This window comes from Lemur catta, chromosome 7, assembly GCF_020740605.2.
Source record: "Lemur catta isolate mLemCat1 chromosome 7, mLemCat1.pri, whole genome shotgun sequence".
NCBI lineage: Eukaryota > Metazoa > Chordata > Mammalia > Primates > Lemuridae > Lemur > Lemur catta.
The window spans coordinates 77,896,742-77,913,369 of record NC_059134.1 but is presented as its reverse complement, the minus strand read 5'-3'; the positions used below and the strand labels follow the sequence as shown (position 1 = coordinate 77,913,369).

The following is a 16,628-nucleotide window of genomic DNA, read 5'->3' as shown; positions in this document are numbered from 1 at the left end:
ATCAGCACTGCATCCTAGCCCCACTCAAGATTCCCTGCAAGCTCTGATTTGTCTGCCACACCACTGCTTCTGAAGGGCGAGTTAGTGACTTTTCTCTGATCCTCCAGCTTTCCCTTTTGGATGCTTATTCTCCCCCAAATCTTACAAATGGGTAAATTTTTAGTCCTATAATGAATCCCTTTTTCCATAACACTTACTGTAATACTTCACATTCTGCTAGTCTAATTGTATTTTGATTGATTAAAAAAGGAAAAAATAATAAGAGAAAAGCAGAAATTATTAAAAGAAAATATGTACAGTGATTCAAAACCACATTCTCAGATCCCAATCCAAAAAACATAAATCAATAATTTAAGATAGAAAAATATTTTCTCTAGTAGTCATAGAAATATAAATTAAAATAACAAGATATCTTTCATACCTTTCTAATTAGCAAAAGTGGAAAGGAGCCATGATGCTTATTTTTGTTGGGGGTGTTAAGAAAAGCATTCTTTCCAAGATTAATTTGGATTTGTGAAGTGTTAGAGTCTATTTTAGCCAATAATTTATCTCTGAGAAATCTATCCCATGTAAAAAAAGCAGCCATACATAATGACCCATATGTCAGGATGTTTATTACAATATTTTGCTTGGTAGCAAAACACTGGAAACAAAATCATTGTGGTAGATTCTGATGTGTCCTATCATAAAATCTATCCAATTGTCTGAATAAGGACAAAACATATTGAAAGTTACATACTAGGATGTTAAGATGAGTGGGTGGGTTAATGCCGGATGGAAAAGAGAAAGAGACAGGAGCCAAAAAAGAGAAAAATAAAAATGACTGTACATTGAAAAGCATATGTATTACCACATTTATGTATTTATGTTAAGTTATGTATATGCATGGGTAAAACAAAATTAAACATTAAAAAATTCTCATACTCTGGCCCAACTTAATTTATTCTCCAGATTGCTCCCTATTCCTCAGCACAAACCCTCAACTTGGGTCAAAATATATTCCTTGATGTGCCCCCAAAAAATAACCAAAAATACTTCTTTTTGTTTCCTCTTTTTGGAATGTTCTCTACCTGATGCTTGTCATCCAAGTTTTCCAAGGACCAGTTGATGTGCCATCTCTTCTCTGAATACACCAGCCCACACAGTGTCTTCTGAACGTCTTTATCCTCACTAAATAATTTAGCATGTAATTATATAGAACCATGAATTGTTCTCTGATTCTTTTATGCCAGTTAGTCATGTCTCCCTAACTATTAGTCCTATTCTGAGTTTTCTATTTCTTTTAACAGATGCTTCATCAAATTGTACCTTTAGGGTGCTGATTGTTATGTTTAGCGTATGCTTAGTCTTTGGTTTCCAAACAGGGATACAGCTGGAAAGTATGTAGCTCAGATTCAGAAGATCTCAGTTAGAATTTGTGTTCTGTTACTTCTTAGGGGATGTGCCTGAGTACATTTTATTTCTCTTAGTCTTAGTTCCAGTATCTGGAATTAGGTCTCTGAGGCTTAATATAAAACTTGAAAACAGCCTGGATTGTGGAAAGAGTTCTGATTTTAGAATCAGCTCACCTGGGCTTGAGTCTGGACTCTGTAGCAGTTTATCTCATATAGCACCCTGCAATTATTTATTTGTCCCTCTGCATGCATGAGACTTTGGATTGTCACTAGTATGACAATCACTAGTTGTGCCATCTGGAAGTAGTATGACCTCATAACATATTTTCCTAATGAATACAAAAGGGATTACCATCAATAATTACAAAGGAAGGAACCACAGGCATAAACATAGAAACTACAGTGACCACATCTAGAGCGAATACTGAGTCACAGGTACCTCATTTGTAAGTAGCAGGAGATAATTTTTATTTATTCCTTCTGTTCTCACTTTTGCCCGCAGTGGAGAGAAGTCTGGTAAACAGAGTAGAGATACTCTTTGCTGGTATAACACACCAGCAACTCCATGAGGTACAGTCAGTATTAACAGAGCTATATTTTATTTATCCTGTCTCCTATCAAATATTTCAAAGTTATAAGACACAGGTTTCAAGCTGATAAACATGAGACAAATATGGCTTTATGGTTGTCTTATTAGTTCTACACAGTATTTTTATTCTATTTTTTAAAGGTTCAAAAGCATTCCAATATTCTAAATTGAGAGATATATACAAATGTTCAAGTTTATAGTTTCTCTTGAAAAAACAGAAATGTCTCTTAAAACGAAGCTTCATTCTCACTTCTCAAGGGTCAAGTCGAACTGAACAGTCAACGCCTTCTCCCTAATTTTGTCTCCAATTCATTATATGTCTTCTAAAGTTGAGGGTTGGTTATATTTGTTATTCCCATGTGATAGCATGGACTGCCTGCCAAATTCACCCACGTATCCTGTTTAGACCCTGAAATTACTGGATATACTGAGCTTCAGGTGAATTTCCCTCCAGGAATTTGCAGCAAAGACTTTCAGGATGGTGCCAGAAACAAGGTGGTGAGCAGAAGATTAGAAATACTGAGGAGATATGAAGGGGAAAAGCATGAAGTCTAAGAAAAGAAGGTGGACTCGGAGTTGCCCATCTGAGTTGGATCTTTATGAACTAATAATGAGATAAGAAATAACAGATAATACATAGACATTTATGGACTGATAGGTACCTAGGTTAATTGCTTTTCATAAGTAAATAATATTTACTTATTTAAACCCTGTAATAAGTGAATGTGATTTATTATATTTTTAAACTATAAAATCACTATATATATAACATTGAGTGGCTTGATAATGATAATTATGATGATGATGAGGAGGAAGAGGATTGGGTCTATATTAATGGAGCATAATTTTCGGTTTCGGAGATTGATTAGATTACCATGATAAAGTCTTTATTTCTTGCTTTTTTGACTCATTGTATATAATGAACACCTCTTGTTGAAAATAGAGAAGAGAAAAACGCATAAGCCATTATTAATATGACTTGGATCATTTTGTCATTTATTTAGCTTATTTCCTGTGCTCCCTGAGCCATGAAACCTTGTCTCAAAGAGAGGGAGGGCCAACATCTTTGAACACCAGACTAGGAGCTCAGTAAGGGGCCCCAGACAATCAGAGCTTTGGGACATGAAGAAACTAATAAACAGAAGACAAAGGAAGAAAAAAAGGAGAGGAAGGAGGGCTAACTTCCCTTCCTCATGTATAATATCAAGCCGCTGCCTCATGCCTCTGCACAGCATCCTTGACCATCTGTTTTTTGGTCATAGGAATTTTGTGTGCTGCCCCATTTACAATAATTGTAGCACTAATAAGTAGAATAACAACAACTAACATTTAACAATGAGAGCTTGGTATGCTAAGCACTTATCTCAGTTCTAATACTAGCTTTAGGAGGTCAATAGTTTTATCCCAAATTTATAAATGAGGAAAATGAGAAACAAAGGGATTAAATAACATACTCAAAATCACACAGCTGGAAAATGCTTAACCAAGATTTGAATACAGATAATCTGACTCAAAAGCCCATGTAGACAACTGCTGTGCAGTAACAGCTCAATAAGCCATCTCTTCAGCTGTCTTATAAGAAGGAACAAATGACATGTTAGTGAGCTACTTCCATTTCAAGGCCTTGTTTACAGGGCACCCTGTTGATAAGGCCTTGTTGAATTTGCCTTATTGAAATTAAACTTTCTCTCCCGTGTAGGCCCATAACACTGTATTTTTCCCTCTTTCTATGGACAGGCACACATTGCCTTTTGTTATATGCCTTATATATATTTTCTACTGAATTTTTTATGTTGAGAAAAAATCCTGGGAGTCATTTTCTCAGTCCCTTTCTTTTTTATGTACTCCTTTTTTATTTTATTATGGTATGATTTATTATAATTTAATTTTATAAAAAGTAAAAGGTTTGGTTATAATATGATAATGAAAAAGTTTACATTGATGTTGCATTTAATAAATTTTCTAATTCAAAAATTCTTCCCTTACTCACACCTAATCTAAGTTTGTGAATTATGTATTTTCACCTTCATTTCTTAATAAAAAATGCGAGACTCAAAGAATCAGTTTACTTGCCAAGATCATATTGCTATTAAATGCCTTAACCTGATTCAATGGTGGTTCCTCTAATTCTGAATCCAACGTCCTTTTCAGTATCACTTCATGTACTCTCTCCCCAGCTCAGTGTCTGTTGCAAAGGAGACCTACAACAATGGCGTGATAGATGAATGAATGAGTGAACACATGTTCTAATAAAGGAGAGTGCGCCTTTGCACATATTTTGTGTAGATATGCTAGCTTCTACTTTTTATCCAAGGAATAAAATTACTGGGGCTAAGATTGGACCTTTTCAGGTTGTCTTCTAGGAACAACATGCTAATAAGAACATCTGATCTGAAACGATGAAAATTAAATTACACTCTCCCTGAAGAATTTGGAATTAATTTAAATAGAATTCCCTAAGATCATAGAAGTAAAGTATATTTCTTTGATATTTTGATATTTAATCATTTACCATGTCCAGGCAAATAAAAGCTGTGTTAAAAGAAAAGAGATGCTTTTAATAAATTAAGGGGGAAATCTGAACCAATTTCCCAGAAAAATCATGTGACCCTCACCATTTACTAATCTGGCTTAAATTAAAACAGAAAGACATATCAGTTTCTAGTGTGGGAGGCAATTAGTGCTCTGCTGTACACTATGGATGTGTACACAGTTATAGGCTACGGATAAAAATAAAGACCTTTGTGAAATTGTGGAATGCTTTATTTTTAAAAATGCTTTATAAAAAATTATAGTTGCTTAATAAATTATCCTTCTCCTCTTTAGTAATTTATTCACCTACACACAGGAGTTTGGTGACTTATCATGTGAGTAAACTTTCTCTTGGACAGATCTGAAGACAACCTAAAAACAGATTTTTCTAACAATGATTCAAATTTCTACTGTCAGTGAAAATTTTATGAATTTCAAGAATCATGCCAATATCTATGAATGATTAAGAGCTTTGTCTCTTCAGGACACAGATGTGGTTTCAAATCCTGGTTCAAGCCTTTACGAGGGCAGAAGTAGCTAGGACACAGACACATTACTAGTTACTTCATGTGTCTAATCCTCGTCATCTAATCTGTTTAGTAGAATTGGCCTTATAGAGTTGTTGGGAGGAGTCAATGAATCCACACAATGTACTTAACCAATGAACTATACACAGTGCTTGGCATATAAGAATAATTTAATAAATACTCGTTCCTTCTAATATTCTTATTATCCTTAATGTAATCCCAGAGCCTATTTTTATTCATGTAACTCTGTGTTGATTTCCTTATTTCTCCTTTCTTATTTCCATTTCATAATCCACCTTTCTTTGGGTATGTAGAAACTTCTGACAATTACCTCTACTTACAATTTAATATAAGAAAGCCATTTAGAGGCAAAATAGCGAGTGATAAAATATTACAGAAAGTCAATAATAGCAAAGTTTATACCAGAGAAAAGCTAGTTGACTACTTGCCGAGAGGCATCCTAACATGGCTTTTACCTTATGTATGGTGAGAGACTGATGTTCAGTTATAGTCTCAGAAATCCGATTTTGGCAGAAGCAAGCAAAAGCTTTTCTGAACATGCAGTCATGCATGGTAAGCAAGTTCACAGAATATACTGATAATACAAACAATACTAATAAAATGACTCTTATGTCATGAAAAACAGTACTGCTATGGGGCAGTTACAGCATATATCTAGGGCATACATTTCCAAAACAGACATAATCACACAATGCACACTCACAACACACACCAGAAAACATACTCTAATCCAAAGATTTCTGTCAAACACAGACTCAAGGCAAGGTAAGTTAGTCATATGATTTGAAAAGTTAATAGCATTAGGCTATAGTAGACCTATGTACCTATCTCAATTTGGAATTTAGGCAAGCGGAAATTTTGGACTAAAGTAAACTTTTCCATAAAAATTTCTCTAACAAGTATCACCAATGTTTGGCTCTCTGTTTTATGTTTCCTTCTTTGAACTATTTACCTTCTGGGTGACCTATTCTCTGTCGAACTCTGATAATTCATTTGATTAACTGAGTTAAATGATAATCAATCAACTGGTTAACAAATAGACTTATTCTTTCTTTTGATAATTGGATTTCAAAAAGGAATTGACTGCTTGGTATATTTTGCATTTATCTGATTTCAGGTTGGTTTATTGTCAATGGTTTCTTGGGCAGTTTGCAATTTTATATGTGTAGATATGTGTCTGTTCATACACAATTTTTAACAATGATCATATTAAATCTACATTAAATGCCTTTTATTAAAAGTATAAGTATGTATATATCAAATGGTTTGGACAATGATCTTTTGTTGATTAATTTACTAATGGTTACTGCAATTACAGAGTTATTTTAGAATGTAAATACTTTCTTACAACAAGTAGTGTAAAAGTTTTAGTATGTAAGATCATGTATTAAACACTTATATGTAGTATATTTTATTAGATGCTTAGGATGAAATTAAATAAATTATAGATGTGAATGTGCTTTGCAAACTACATGATGAGCTAAAATGTCACATATGGGAATTAATAATATGAATATGATCTGTGAATTTGTGTTAAATTTATATACCCCATAAAAGCTCTGTAGTTGCCACTGCATTATATTGAAAAGCAGAGTTGATGGGGCTTTTGAAACTCCATCCTCAAAACTCACCTTCATTATATTTGCCTTTGGCAGCCCACACACTCTTCTCAAGCCCACGATGAGATGAGCACAACTTTTGCAAGCCTGTGAAAGAGAACAAAAGAGCAAGATAAAGATTGCTCAGAAACTCAGTAGACCAGAAAGAGAGTAGAAAATTATCATGAAAAAAAAAGAGCTTTTCATGTTGACTATAGCTGCAGTATAACTACTATCTGGTGTAGGTCAGATTAGTTCTGAAGAAGTGTGTAGGAAGGCACAACTTTTAGTAAATGCATTAGAAACTAAGCAGGTGGGCAGGTTCTATTTGCTGTTATGCAAGCTGATTTAGCTGTCATCTTTGAAAGAGCTTAGAATGGGCAGATTTTCCAATTTCATTTTCCTGGGGTGAGTAACAGACTCTCTAATATTCTGCCCACCCAAACTCAAAATCTGTACCTTTTTCTTTGCTCACTCCCTGCTCTTCTTTGCTGCCATGTTAAATCACCAGAAATCCCTGAACATGATTTGTACTTCTTTACTTCTGCTCAGCTTACTGTCTGTATCTAGAATATCTTTTTTATCCACAAAGTCAGTGGAAAGTCTACTCTTTTATGACTCAACTCTTAGAAAGGCAACCTTCTTTTATTTATTTGTGTGTTTATTTTTGAGACAGGGTCTCACTCTGTCACCCAGGCTAGAGTGGAGTGGTGGCATCATAGCTCACTGCAACCTCAAACTCCTGGACTCAAGTCATCCTCCTGCCCCAGCCTTCCAAGTAGCTGGGATTACTGGCACATGCCACCATACATGGCTGATTTTTATATTTTTTGTAGAGATGGGGTCTCACTCTTGCTCAGGCTGGTCTCAAACTCCTGGCCTCAAGCAACTGTCCCACCTCAGCCTCTCAAAACATTAGGATTACAGGTGTGAGCCACTGTGCCCAGCCACAAAGGTGACTTTCTATGTGATGCCTCCATCAGGAATAATCATTTCTTTTAAAAAAGCATTCCTATAGAAATGTATGCAAGCCTTAAAAGATACCTAATAAGACATAGAGGAGATTACATTCCTGTCACTTTTGCTATAGGATTCTGGGGATATTAAGATCTCTGACCTCAGATTTTTTTCTTCTGCAAAATAGGAACAATAATAACTACCTTGGTATGTTGTTGTAAAATGAGAGTTTGTGCGGGCTGTTTAGTTTTTGTATATGTGAAGTCCCTGGCATAGATCCTGGTTTGTAGTAAGTATTCAGTGAGTGATAGCAATTAACAACTTCTTCTGTTCATAATTACAGTAATTCCTTTGTTTGTGTGCCTCCTTCATTAGACAATCAGTTTCTTAAAGGTAGATTCCACATGTTTGAATTCATTTCTATATCCGTTTCCCTGTTCCCAAGTGTTTGGTACAGTGCCTTGTTAAGTACAAGGCAGGATTTTTTTTTCATTCTAATAAAAGGTACCTAACTATATTCAATTAATATATGGTGTAGGTAACCCTGCCTTTTAAATAGCATGCCAGCTTAACAAAATTGGTTTTAAATAGTAATAGAAAAAAAATCATTCTGTAACACAAAATTTAAATGTTTTTATAAGGGTATAGGTTTGTTCACTAGATAAATGGATAATGAAGAGGTGTCTACTTCACAATAGTAGGGTCTGTTTTATGATAGTAGAGTGTATTTTATACTATGTTGTATGAAATGCCTTTAAATATCAGTGTATGAAACATAAATGTAAACTGAAAGACACTTTGGGGACTATCTAATCTGGTCCTTATAGCACGGAGACCCAGTGTGTACAAGGGGTTTATTAGGATATATGAAGTTAGGAAGTCACAAAGATAAAACTGAACCCAGGTAGCTTCATTATTCTTTCTTCTTTAGCACTTCTGTGTCTTTGTAGAAGGATGTTTAGAGTTTCCAATTGTGCTATTAATATAATGAAACAGATTTTGGGGAGACAAAGACCAGATTTTCAGAATAGCCATACTAATTTTGAACTAATTATCTTCAAGTAAAGATAGAATGTATGCTGAACTCCAAAAGTAGAAAAGATTTTGGTAGACCACGAAGATTACAAAGTTATTTCAAGTATGAGAAATAATGACTAGAAGTGTAGAAGCAAAACAGACACAGGATTTGTGAGAGGAAGACGAGGAAGATGGGGTAGGAAAAGCTTGTTTACAGAACCCTAGACAAAAAAAAATGCAGAAAATGGCATAACTGTAAGAAAGATGAAAAACACGTAGACCAATTCAATCATGTGATGGCCAAGAAAACCAAATCATCTTGTCTTTCCAGTAAATTATTAGCTACATCTGAAAGACATTGAAAAAGAGGTTTTATTTATTAAAAGTAAGTTCTAGGAAGACTAATCTTGCATTTATTGATGTGTAGAAAGTTATGGAAAAATCATAGTATAAAGCCCCATAGATCATCCAGGAATCTTTACAGGTAGGCTGAAGCTCTAATAAAGGTTGTGGCATTGCAAGTAGATATTCTATGGGTAACATTATAAAAGAAACATAAGAATTACAAAATTGGCTAAAGAGAGACAAAGATACGAGGAGATCATAGTTTATGTCAATATTTCATGCTCCGGAGACCTGACACATGTTTTCCATTGCCAGTTAGGGATGCAGGGAGAAAAGGTCAGGCTGGTATGAGATATGATGGCTAAGTTTCAGACATACTAAATGTGGGTTCAGTTTGGGATAATTTAGTACATGAGTTCAGATACTTAAGAGAGAGGTGTGGCTAGGAGACATAGATTGGGATGTTATGCAAAGGTGAGGGCTGAACCTTATAAGAAGTAAGTTTTTGAAAGAGAAGAATAGGAAGAAATAAGTGCAGGGGGCCAAGATAGATTCTGAGCCTGTACCCACAGCTATGTAGCAGGGAAAAAAAAAAAAGGAATCCCATGAAGAAGTGAAGAGCCATAAACAAATTACTCAGAAAAAAAAATATTTTCAGCTCTATTATGAGAGAACCCTAGGTCTTAAAAGTGTCCACCATGTATATGTATATCAATTTCAAAATGCTAGCTTCTGTGTCAGGATGTATATCTGGTGAAATGATTCAAATCCCATATGAAAAATTATAGCAAGTTTAATAAAGACCTTCAAAAGAACGAGTTACCTAAGACTAGTTCATCTTCAGAAACACAAAAGGGAATTGAAATATTTCATTAAAGTGTTGATTTCGAAATAAAAGTCTTTCTAGACTACTTGTTGAATACTAATTATCAGATTTTCTATTCCTGTGAAACCCTTTTTTAATCAGGATTTATTAGTAAGGCAAAAATAAGATCTGAAGTCTATCTCAATGGAAAAATCTATGCTAATCTGCTTAAAATTCCTTAAGTAATTTAACAAATCTGGGCGCCATTATCATCAGAGGAGCTACATATAATCTTGAATGAGGTTTGGGAAGGAAGGCCAGCCAGCGCCAGAAGTTGTTTCAATGAAAAGCAGAGATTTTTCTACATCGCTTGCAACTACTCACCCACTCAGTGAATAATGATCTCGAAATTAGACTGAGTCATAGGCTATTGATGCTGAACCACAACTTAAACTTCAATTTTCTTTTTGATTAGGACCAAAGTTGTTAGTGTGGGATATTGTTTTTTGTTTTTTTGTTTTTTGTTTTATTTGCTTTTCAGGGAGCTAATGAGTCAGTTCAGAATAAAAGTGAGTCATGGCCAACTAACTGAATAACCTGGGGAATTCACTTTTTCTTAATTTCTGTCTCTATAAAATGAAAGGATTGAACTGGATGATCTAAGGACCCTTCTCTGTTTAAAGAAATTAAAGAATTTGCAAGTCATTTAATTGGGACGATACTATGTTCTCTATCAAATCTTCTGCAACCTGGCTTTTCTCAAAGTTATAATATGGCTATAGTCATGAGTATGGGATACGTATGGGATATGGCTAAACCAGTAAATGTAAGTGTTATATTTAAGTGAAATAGATTCGCTAAAAAAGTAAATTAGTGGGAGGTTTAAAGACAAATGTACATATATTCCATGTAGAAAAATAAATACAAAACTTCATGAAACATAGGAAGGTAAAAGTTCTGTTTCTAAGGCAGGAAAGCTTTCAGGAGAGAGGGAGAGAAGACTAGCTGGTTTGTTTAGCTCAAAAACGGTGGTGTGTGCATGCGTGTGTACGTGTATATATTATGTGTGTGCCATTGTTATACAGAATTTTGAATACTGCACATAGGAAATAGGTTTTGAAGCACTCATAGAAAAATGATACAGATATGAGTACTTTTTGTTTCTGTTCCATTGGTTGGAAAATACAGCAAGTCAGCAACTCTAGGTTCAGTAATTACCCAAATGGCAGCACAAACCAGATCACATCCTCAGGCTGTCGGAAGGAGGCAGCCACAGGATTTCACTTTTATGGGGCCAAACAAGTGTATTTCTGAGCGTATTATATGAATATAATCCTATAAAATTAGAAATTAATTATAAAATTTAAAAAATCCAATGATAACAGTTGAATAAAAGAAGACATCAAGGCACAAGCAGATTGTCATCATTCTTTGACATACATAAGGAGATTGTTCTAGAGAGTGTGAAATTTTACTAACAATTAAAATGTGCAAAGTAAAATAAAATGCCATTCACCTAGCTATCAGATTGCCAAAATTTCTAAAATGCTGATAATAGCCAAGGTTGAATTTGTAATACTAATAACTCTCTACTGCTTTTAACCGTGAACATTCTTATAAAAGATGAAGGCTTATCTGTATGCTGGGGCTAGAAATGAGAAGAGAAGGAAAAGGTCTACCTCACTCTCACTTGGAGCCTACTTGTCCTTTGAGATGACATCCATGGGAGAAAAAATGAAACAGTTTGTCATATAAGGTATTTAAGAGTCTTTGTAACTAGAGGTGTGTAAGCATCTTTTGCCTGAACTTATCATTTCTCTCTCTCTCTTTCTCTCATCCCTCCCCTACCCCAACATAACATGATATGCTTACAGAATGACAGAGCTAGAAAAAAAATATTTGATCCTCTAGGCTAGTTTTAGACTTGTAATCTCTGGAACACTTGGGTTCTGTGCAGCTATCTCAAGGAAATCTAGGAAAATGGAAGGGAGTTCAGTGAGTAGCCAATAGGGCTGCTCTAACTCTTATTTAAATAAAAATATTTCACTTTCATTTATCATACAATGTACATGCTGCTGTTTAAAAAAAATAGTTAAACCATTGATCTAGTCCATTTTTTTCTCATTTAATAGGTTAAGAAACTAGAAGTCTAGAAAGCTTAATTATTTAACCAAAGCTACCAAGGCAATGTCAGAGTTAGGAAAAAATCCAGGTATTTGGATTTTTAATTCCAAAACTAATGACAGTGGTAACAATTGTATTTCTGGATTTTCCACGGGGTTGCTATAGCATACAAAACACATTAGGAAGAAGCAATTAAGAAAGTAAAGAGGTAACCAGGCAACAGTAGTGCCATTATCCTAACAATAACAGTGAGAGATAACATGTAGGGATAGGTTACTTTTGCTTTCATTGAGTTGTTGAATATATAAGAGAAGATAGGTTGAGCATCTGCTAGGAATCAGCATAGAGTTTTTTTAATACACCTGTTTGGCAGAAGCACGTCTGTAATGGAAGCTCGCAGCAGTTTGTTAATATATGACTGCCAAAATCTGAGCAAGAAATACACAGTGGCCGTATCATAAAAAGAGGCAGAATCTGATTTGTGATCTGGCTCTAAGGAAAAAAAAATAAGGTGAAAGTTGATCAAGAAATTCTGTGGGTAAAACTATATGGAATGTGGTGTACCTTGGGCCAATCCCTCTGCTCTGGTCTTTAGTTTCCCCATTTATAGCAAGGAGAAGGGGATTGATCTCTGAAATAATTTTCAATGCTTATATACTCTGTTATGTCAGTTGGGGTGCACTGCTTTTGTTCATAATTTTGTTTAACAATTGTTAAGAGGAAGAGTGAGCCAAAATGATAAAAAAAAAAAACAACATAGCAATTGCCTTAGAGACATAGTATCGAGTCTTTGTATTATTATTTTTAAAAATACCATCTCAGATATAACTGTAACATAAATGTAAGTATTATTAAAACTATGCTTGAAATAGCATAGGAGAGTATAAAACAACTTCTTTTTTAATAGAGGTGTGTGTTCATGTGTATGTGTGTGTATGAACATCACACTTTCTCAATACCCATACCTGGACAGTTAAACCATACCTGGGGAAAAAAAACAAAACAAAACATGCAAACATATAGACTGGTCTCCCTCAAAATCATCATAACAACCTCTAGTGGGGCCTTAAGGCTGCCCAGCAGCCAAAGTATCTTTTCTGGGCCTACTTATTCTCCCACTCTCCTAGAAGACTATTTCATATTTTATCCCCTCACATCAAACTCTGTCTTCCAACACCTCCTCCCCAAATCTCACTCTCAGCCGATGATGCTGTTTCCTATTTCACTGAGAAGAGTGAAGCAATATGAAGAAAATTTCCACAGTTCCCACCCACTTATTGGCATCTGTACCCACATATTCTGCTTTCCTGACTGACAGTCTAGATGAACTGCATTCCCAACTAAGGCAATCTCTTCCACACATGCAGTAGTTTTCATTCCTCTAACCCTGCAGTTCCCAACCCCTAGACCATGGACTGGTACCTGTCCCTGGCCTGTTAGGAACGAGGCCTCACAGCGGGAGGTGAGCAGTGAAGCTTTATCTGTATTTACAGCTGCTCCCCATCACTCACATCACCACATAAGCTCTGCCTCCTGTCAGATCAGCACTGGCATTAGATTCTCAAAGGAGCACAGACCCTACTGTAAACTGCACATGCGAGGGATCTAGGTTGCATGTTCCTCATGAGAATCTAATGCCTCAGGTGGAGTTGAGGCGGTGATGCTAACACGGGAGAGCGGCTGCAAATACGGATTATCATTAGCAGAGAGGTCTGACTGCACAATAAATGCAATGCTCTTGAATCATCCCCAAACCCCCACAGCCCTGGGTCTGTGGAAAAAGTTTCTTCTGTGAAACTCATACCTGGTGCCAAAAAGGTTGGGGACCACTGGTCTAACCCACTTCAGGATTGTGCCCAATAATTCCCCATGCTGTTTCCTAACAGAATCAAATCCAGCCTCCACCCCCTCTAGTTTATAATCTAATCATGATACAAATATTCTGTTTTAATCCCTTAAAAACAGAAATTTTTTAAAAAGGCAACTTCTATTGACTGCAATTCTCCTGGTGGCTTTTTCTCAGTTTATTTGTTCTCTTTTGATCCACTATTCCACAAAAGTACAGAAAGTTAGAGTCAATATTCACTTTTTCTAATTTCTTTTCTTAAATCTTCTACAATAATTTTTATTTATCTGTTTGTTCCCATCACCCCAATAAGACTAAATTGCCAATGACCTGTTCATTGCCCAAGTCAATGGTGAATTCTTAGCCTCCAGTTCATTTGATAAATCAGGCATTTGGTGTGGTTAACCACACCTTCCTCTTTGATACAGTACCCTCTCTTAGCTTCCAGAGTACCACACCCTCCTGGCTCTTCTCCAACCTCACTAACTGTTTCCTCTTGGTTCTTTGGCATTCCTCTTATTTCTTAACCTTTTAACGTTGGAAACCCCCAGGACTCAATCCTTGGACTCTCCTTTATCTTCATTCCTTATGCTTGATAATTTCATCCTGTCTTATGGTTTTATATATCATCTTTAGGCTGATATCCCCTAAATGTACATCCCCAGTCCTGATATCTCTAAGTCCATGTATTTATATCATGCATCTGTTGTCTTCATATTTACACTTGGACTGAAAGAATCATGTTCAAACTCAACATTTCCAAATGAATTTTCTGATATTGTCTCCCAGACCAAATTTACCCACAGTTTTCTCATCTCTATTGATGGAGAAAAGCTTGGAGCCAAAAATCTTGACTCCTCTATCTCATACCCCACATTCAGTCCACTTTCAAATGTGTCCAGAATCTAACCATGACTTCTCACTGTCTCCACTGCTACCACCTTTTGCATATCTCCTAATTAGTCTCTACACTGTCACCATTGCCCAACATGATGGTAGGTTTGCGTTTAGAAATGGGTAGACACGAGCCAGATAAAATGAAATCCAGCTAATATGACTCATTTGCTTAAAACCTTTCATTCAATTAACTCCCACTTCACTAAGAGTAAAAAGTCAATTCCTTAACCCTCATTGTATGAAAATGAGTCCTACAAAGGCCCAAGGGTGGGTAGGTCTTGGATTCAGAATGAGTGGAGGAAATTGGGCAAGATCATTTAGCCACACATCTGAGTTCTCTTCCTCAGCTTTCATCAATTACACAGCCAACAGTTTGATCACTGTCTCTTAGTCTCAAGTGTTCTGTTTCTCAATTGTACCCTTAGAATGCAGACAGGGAATAGAGAGTTGTTATCTACTGATTCTGTTTAAATCCCAACATGTTCAAGGATTGAGATACTAGTTTCTAAACTCTCCATTTTATAGGTACACTCGCAGGTAGGGGAATGTAATGGAGAGAATGTGATTCCAGTGTCAGAAGGTCTTGGCTTTAGTGTCAGATTTGTTACTTATTGATTATATATCACCTTGAGTCTAGTTCTCTCTCAGCCACCTTTCTCTGATCTGTACAATGACATGAATAATGACTCCCTCATTGCATTGTTGTGATGTTAAAAGAAATGACATACGGGGAGTGTCCAGCAGGAAAGTTGGTGCAAATGTATACTCAGAAAGAATTATTGTCTTCCCCTTTGTGGCAACAATCTACTGAATGAATGATTGAAATCAAGGAAAACATGTTGTTTACAGGCTATAAAAAGTTGAATGGTAGAAACAGCATTTTGGAGGAAATTACTAGTCTTTTATTTTGAAGGGAAAACAAAATAAATTATCTTCTTGCAAAATTGAAGTAGACTAGTGACAAAAAAAGCCACCAGTAAATCTGTCCAAAATCTCTACAATAGCTGATGTGGGTGGATTGAAAGGACCCTTGATTCATCCAGCCCACTGCGTGTGTTCTGCATAATTACAAGCACGTATGGCTTCTGCAACGATGTTGTTAATCCTTGCATGACAAGCTTGCAAGTATTTGTCTGTGTTAGAATAGTGACACTCACTGGTTATTTCTGATATTGACAGAAATTCTCATTACTGAAAAACATCTTCTTATAATAAAGCAAAATTTAAAATGATCCTCATAGATATCAGCAAGACAAAAAAAAGATTAAAAAAAGAAACAATACTAGGAGAGTAAAAAGTAATTCACACCCAGACACATGTAGAATGGCTGATGCAACTTGGGATGTTTGGCCAGGAGAAGAAAGAACATGAGAAGTCTATGATTACTGTCTTTAAATTATGGGAAGCAATCTAACAAACTAACTCCTAAAGTATACCTTGTAAATATTTGGATCAACATAACTTTAAGAGTTACCCAACATGGAATCAGCTATCTTGGGTGCAGCTCTCTATCTCTAGAGGTACTCTAGTGTATTTTGAACAGTCATTAATTAGAGTACCCTAGAGATGATTCAGGTACAGTGTTTGGAATTCAAGATGATCTCTAGAAGTCTTCCAGCTTCCAGTCTTTGCTCAAAGGCTCACATTTATGTTGCTCAAGCTAATAATATTTCTCATAGTAAAAGCTGGCTCTTCCACTGATATGTAAATTATGAAAACCTTTTCTAGTTGTTAAGGCCTTATTAGTTTTGAAAATGTAAATATTTTTCAAATCAGTGTTTGCTATCATTCATCAATGATGATTACTCACTGCAGTGAGATATAATAGAAGCAGCTACAATTTCTCCTCTATGGGATGATTTTCTGTCATTCAACACAAAATATTAAGAATGACTGACCCCCTTCTTTTCCCAGCCCCTGACCTCAGTAAAAACTGCAAGTCTCTTGGTAAAATCTCAGGTTTAAGGAGGAAATTA

General features: G+C 35.7%; 1 protein-coding gene across 1 annotated transcript in view; it reads right to left on the bottom strand.

Moving 5' to 3' along the window:
* ANO3 (anoctamin 3) overlaps window positions 1–16,628 on the bottom strand; it is a 407,322-nt gene that overhangs the window by 252,278 nt on the left and 138,416 nt on the right. Inside the window, exon 3 of the mRNA XM_045557695.1 lies at window positions 6,695–6,769. Coding sequence (XP_045413651.1) covers window positions 6,695–6,769 — 75 coding nt within the window. The remainder of the gene's footprint in view (window positions 1–6,694; window positions 6,770–16,628) is intronic.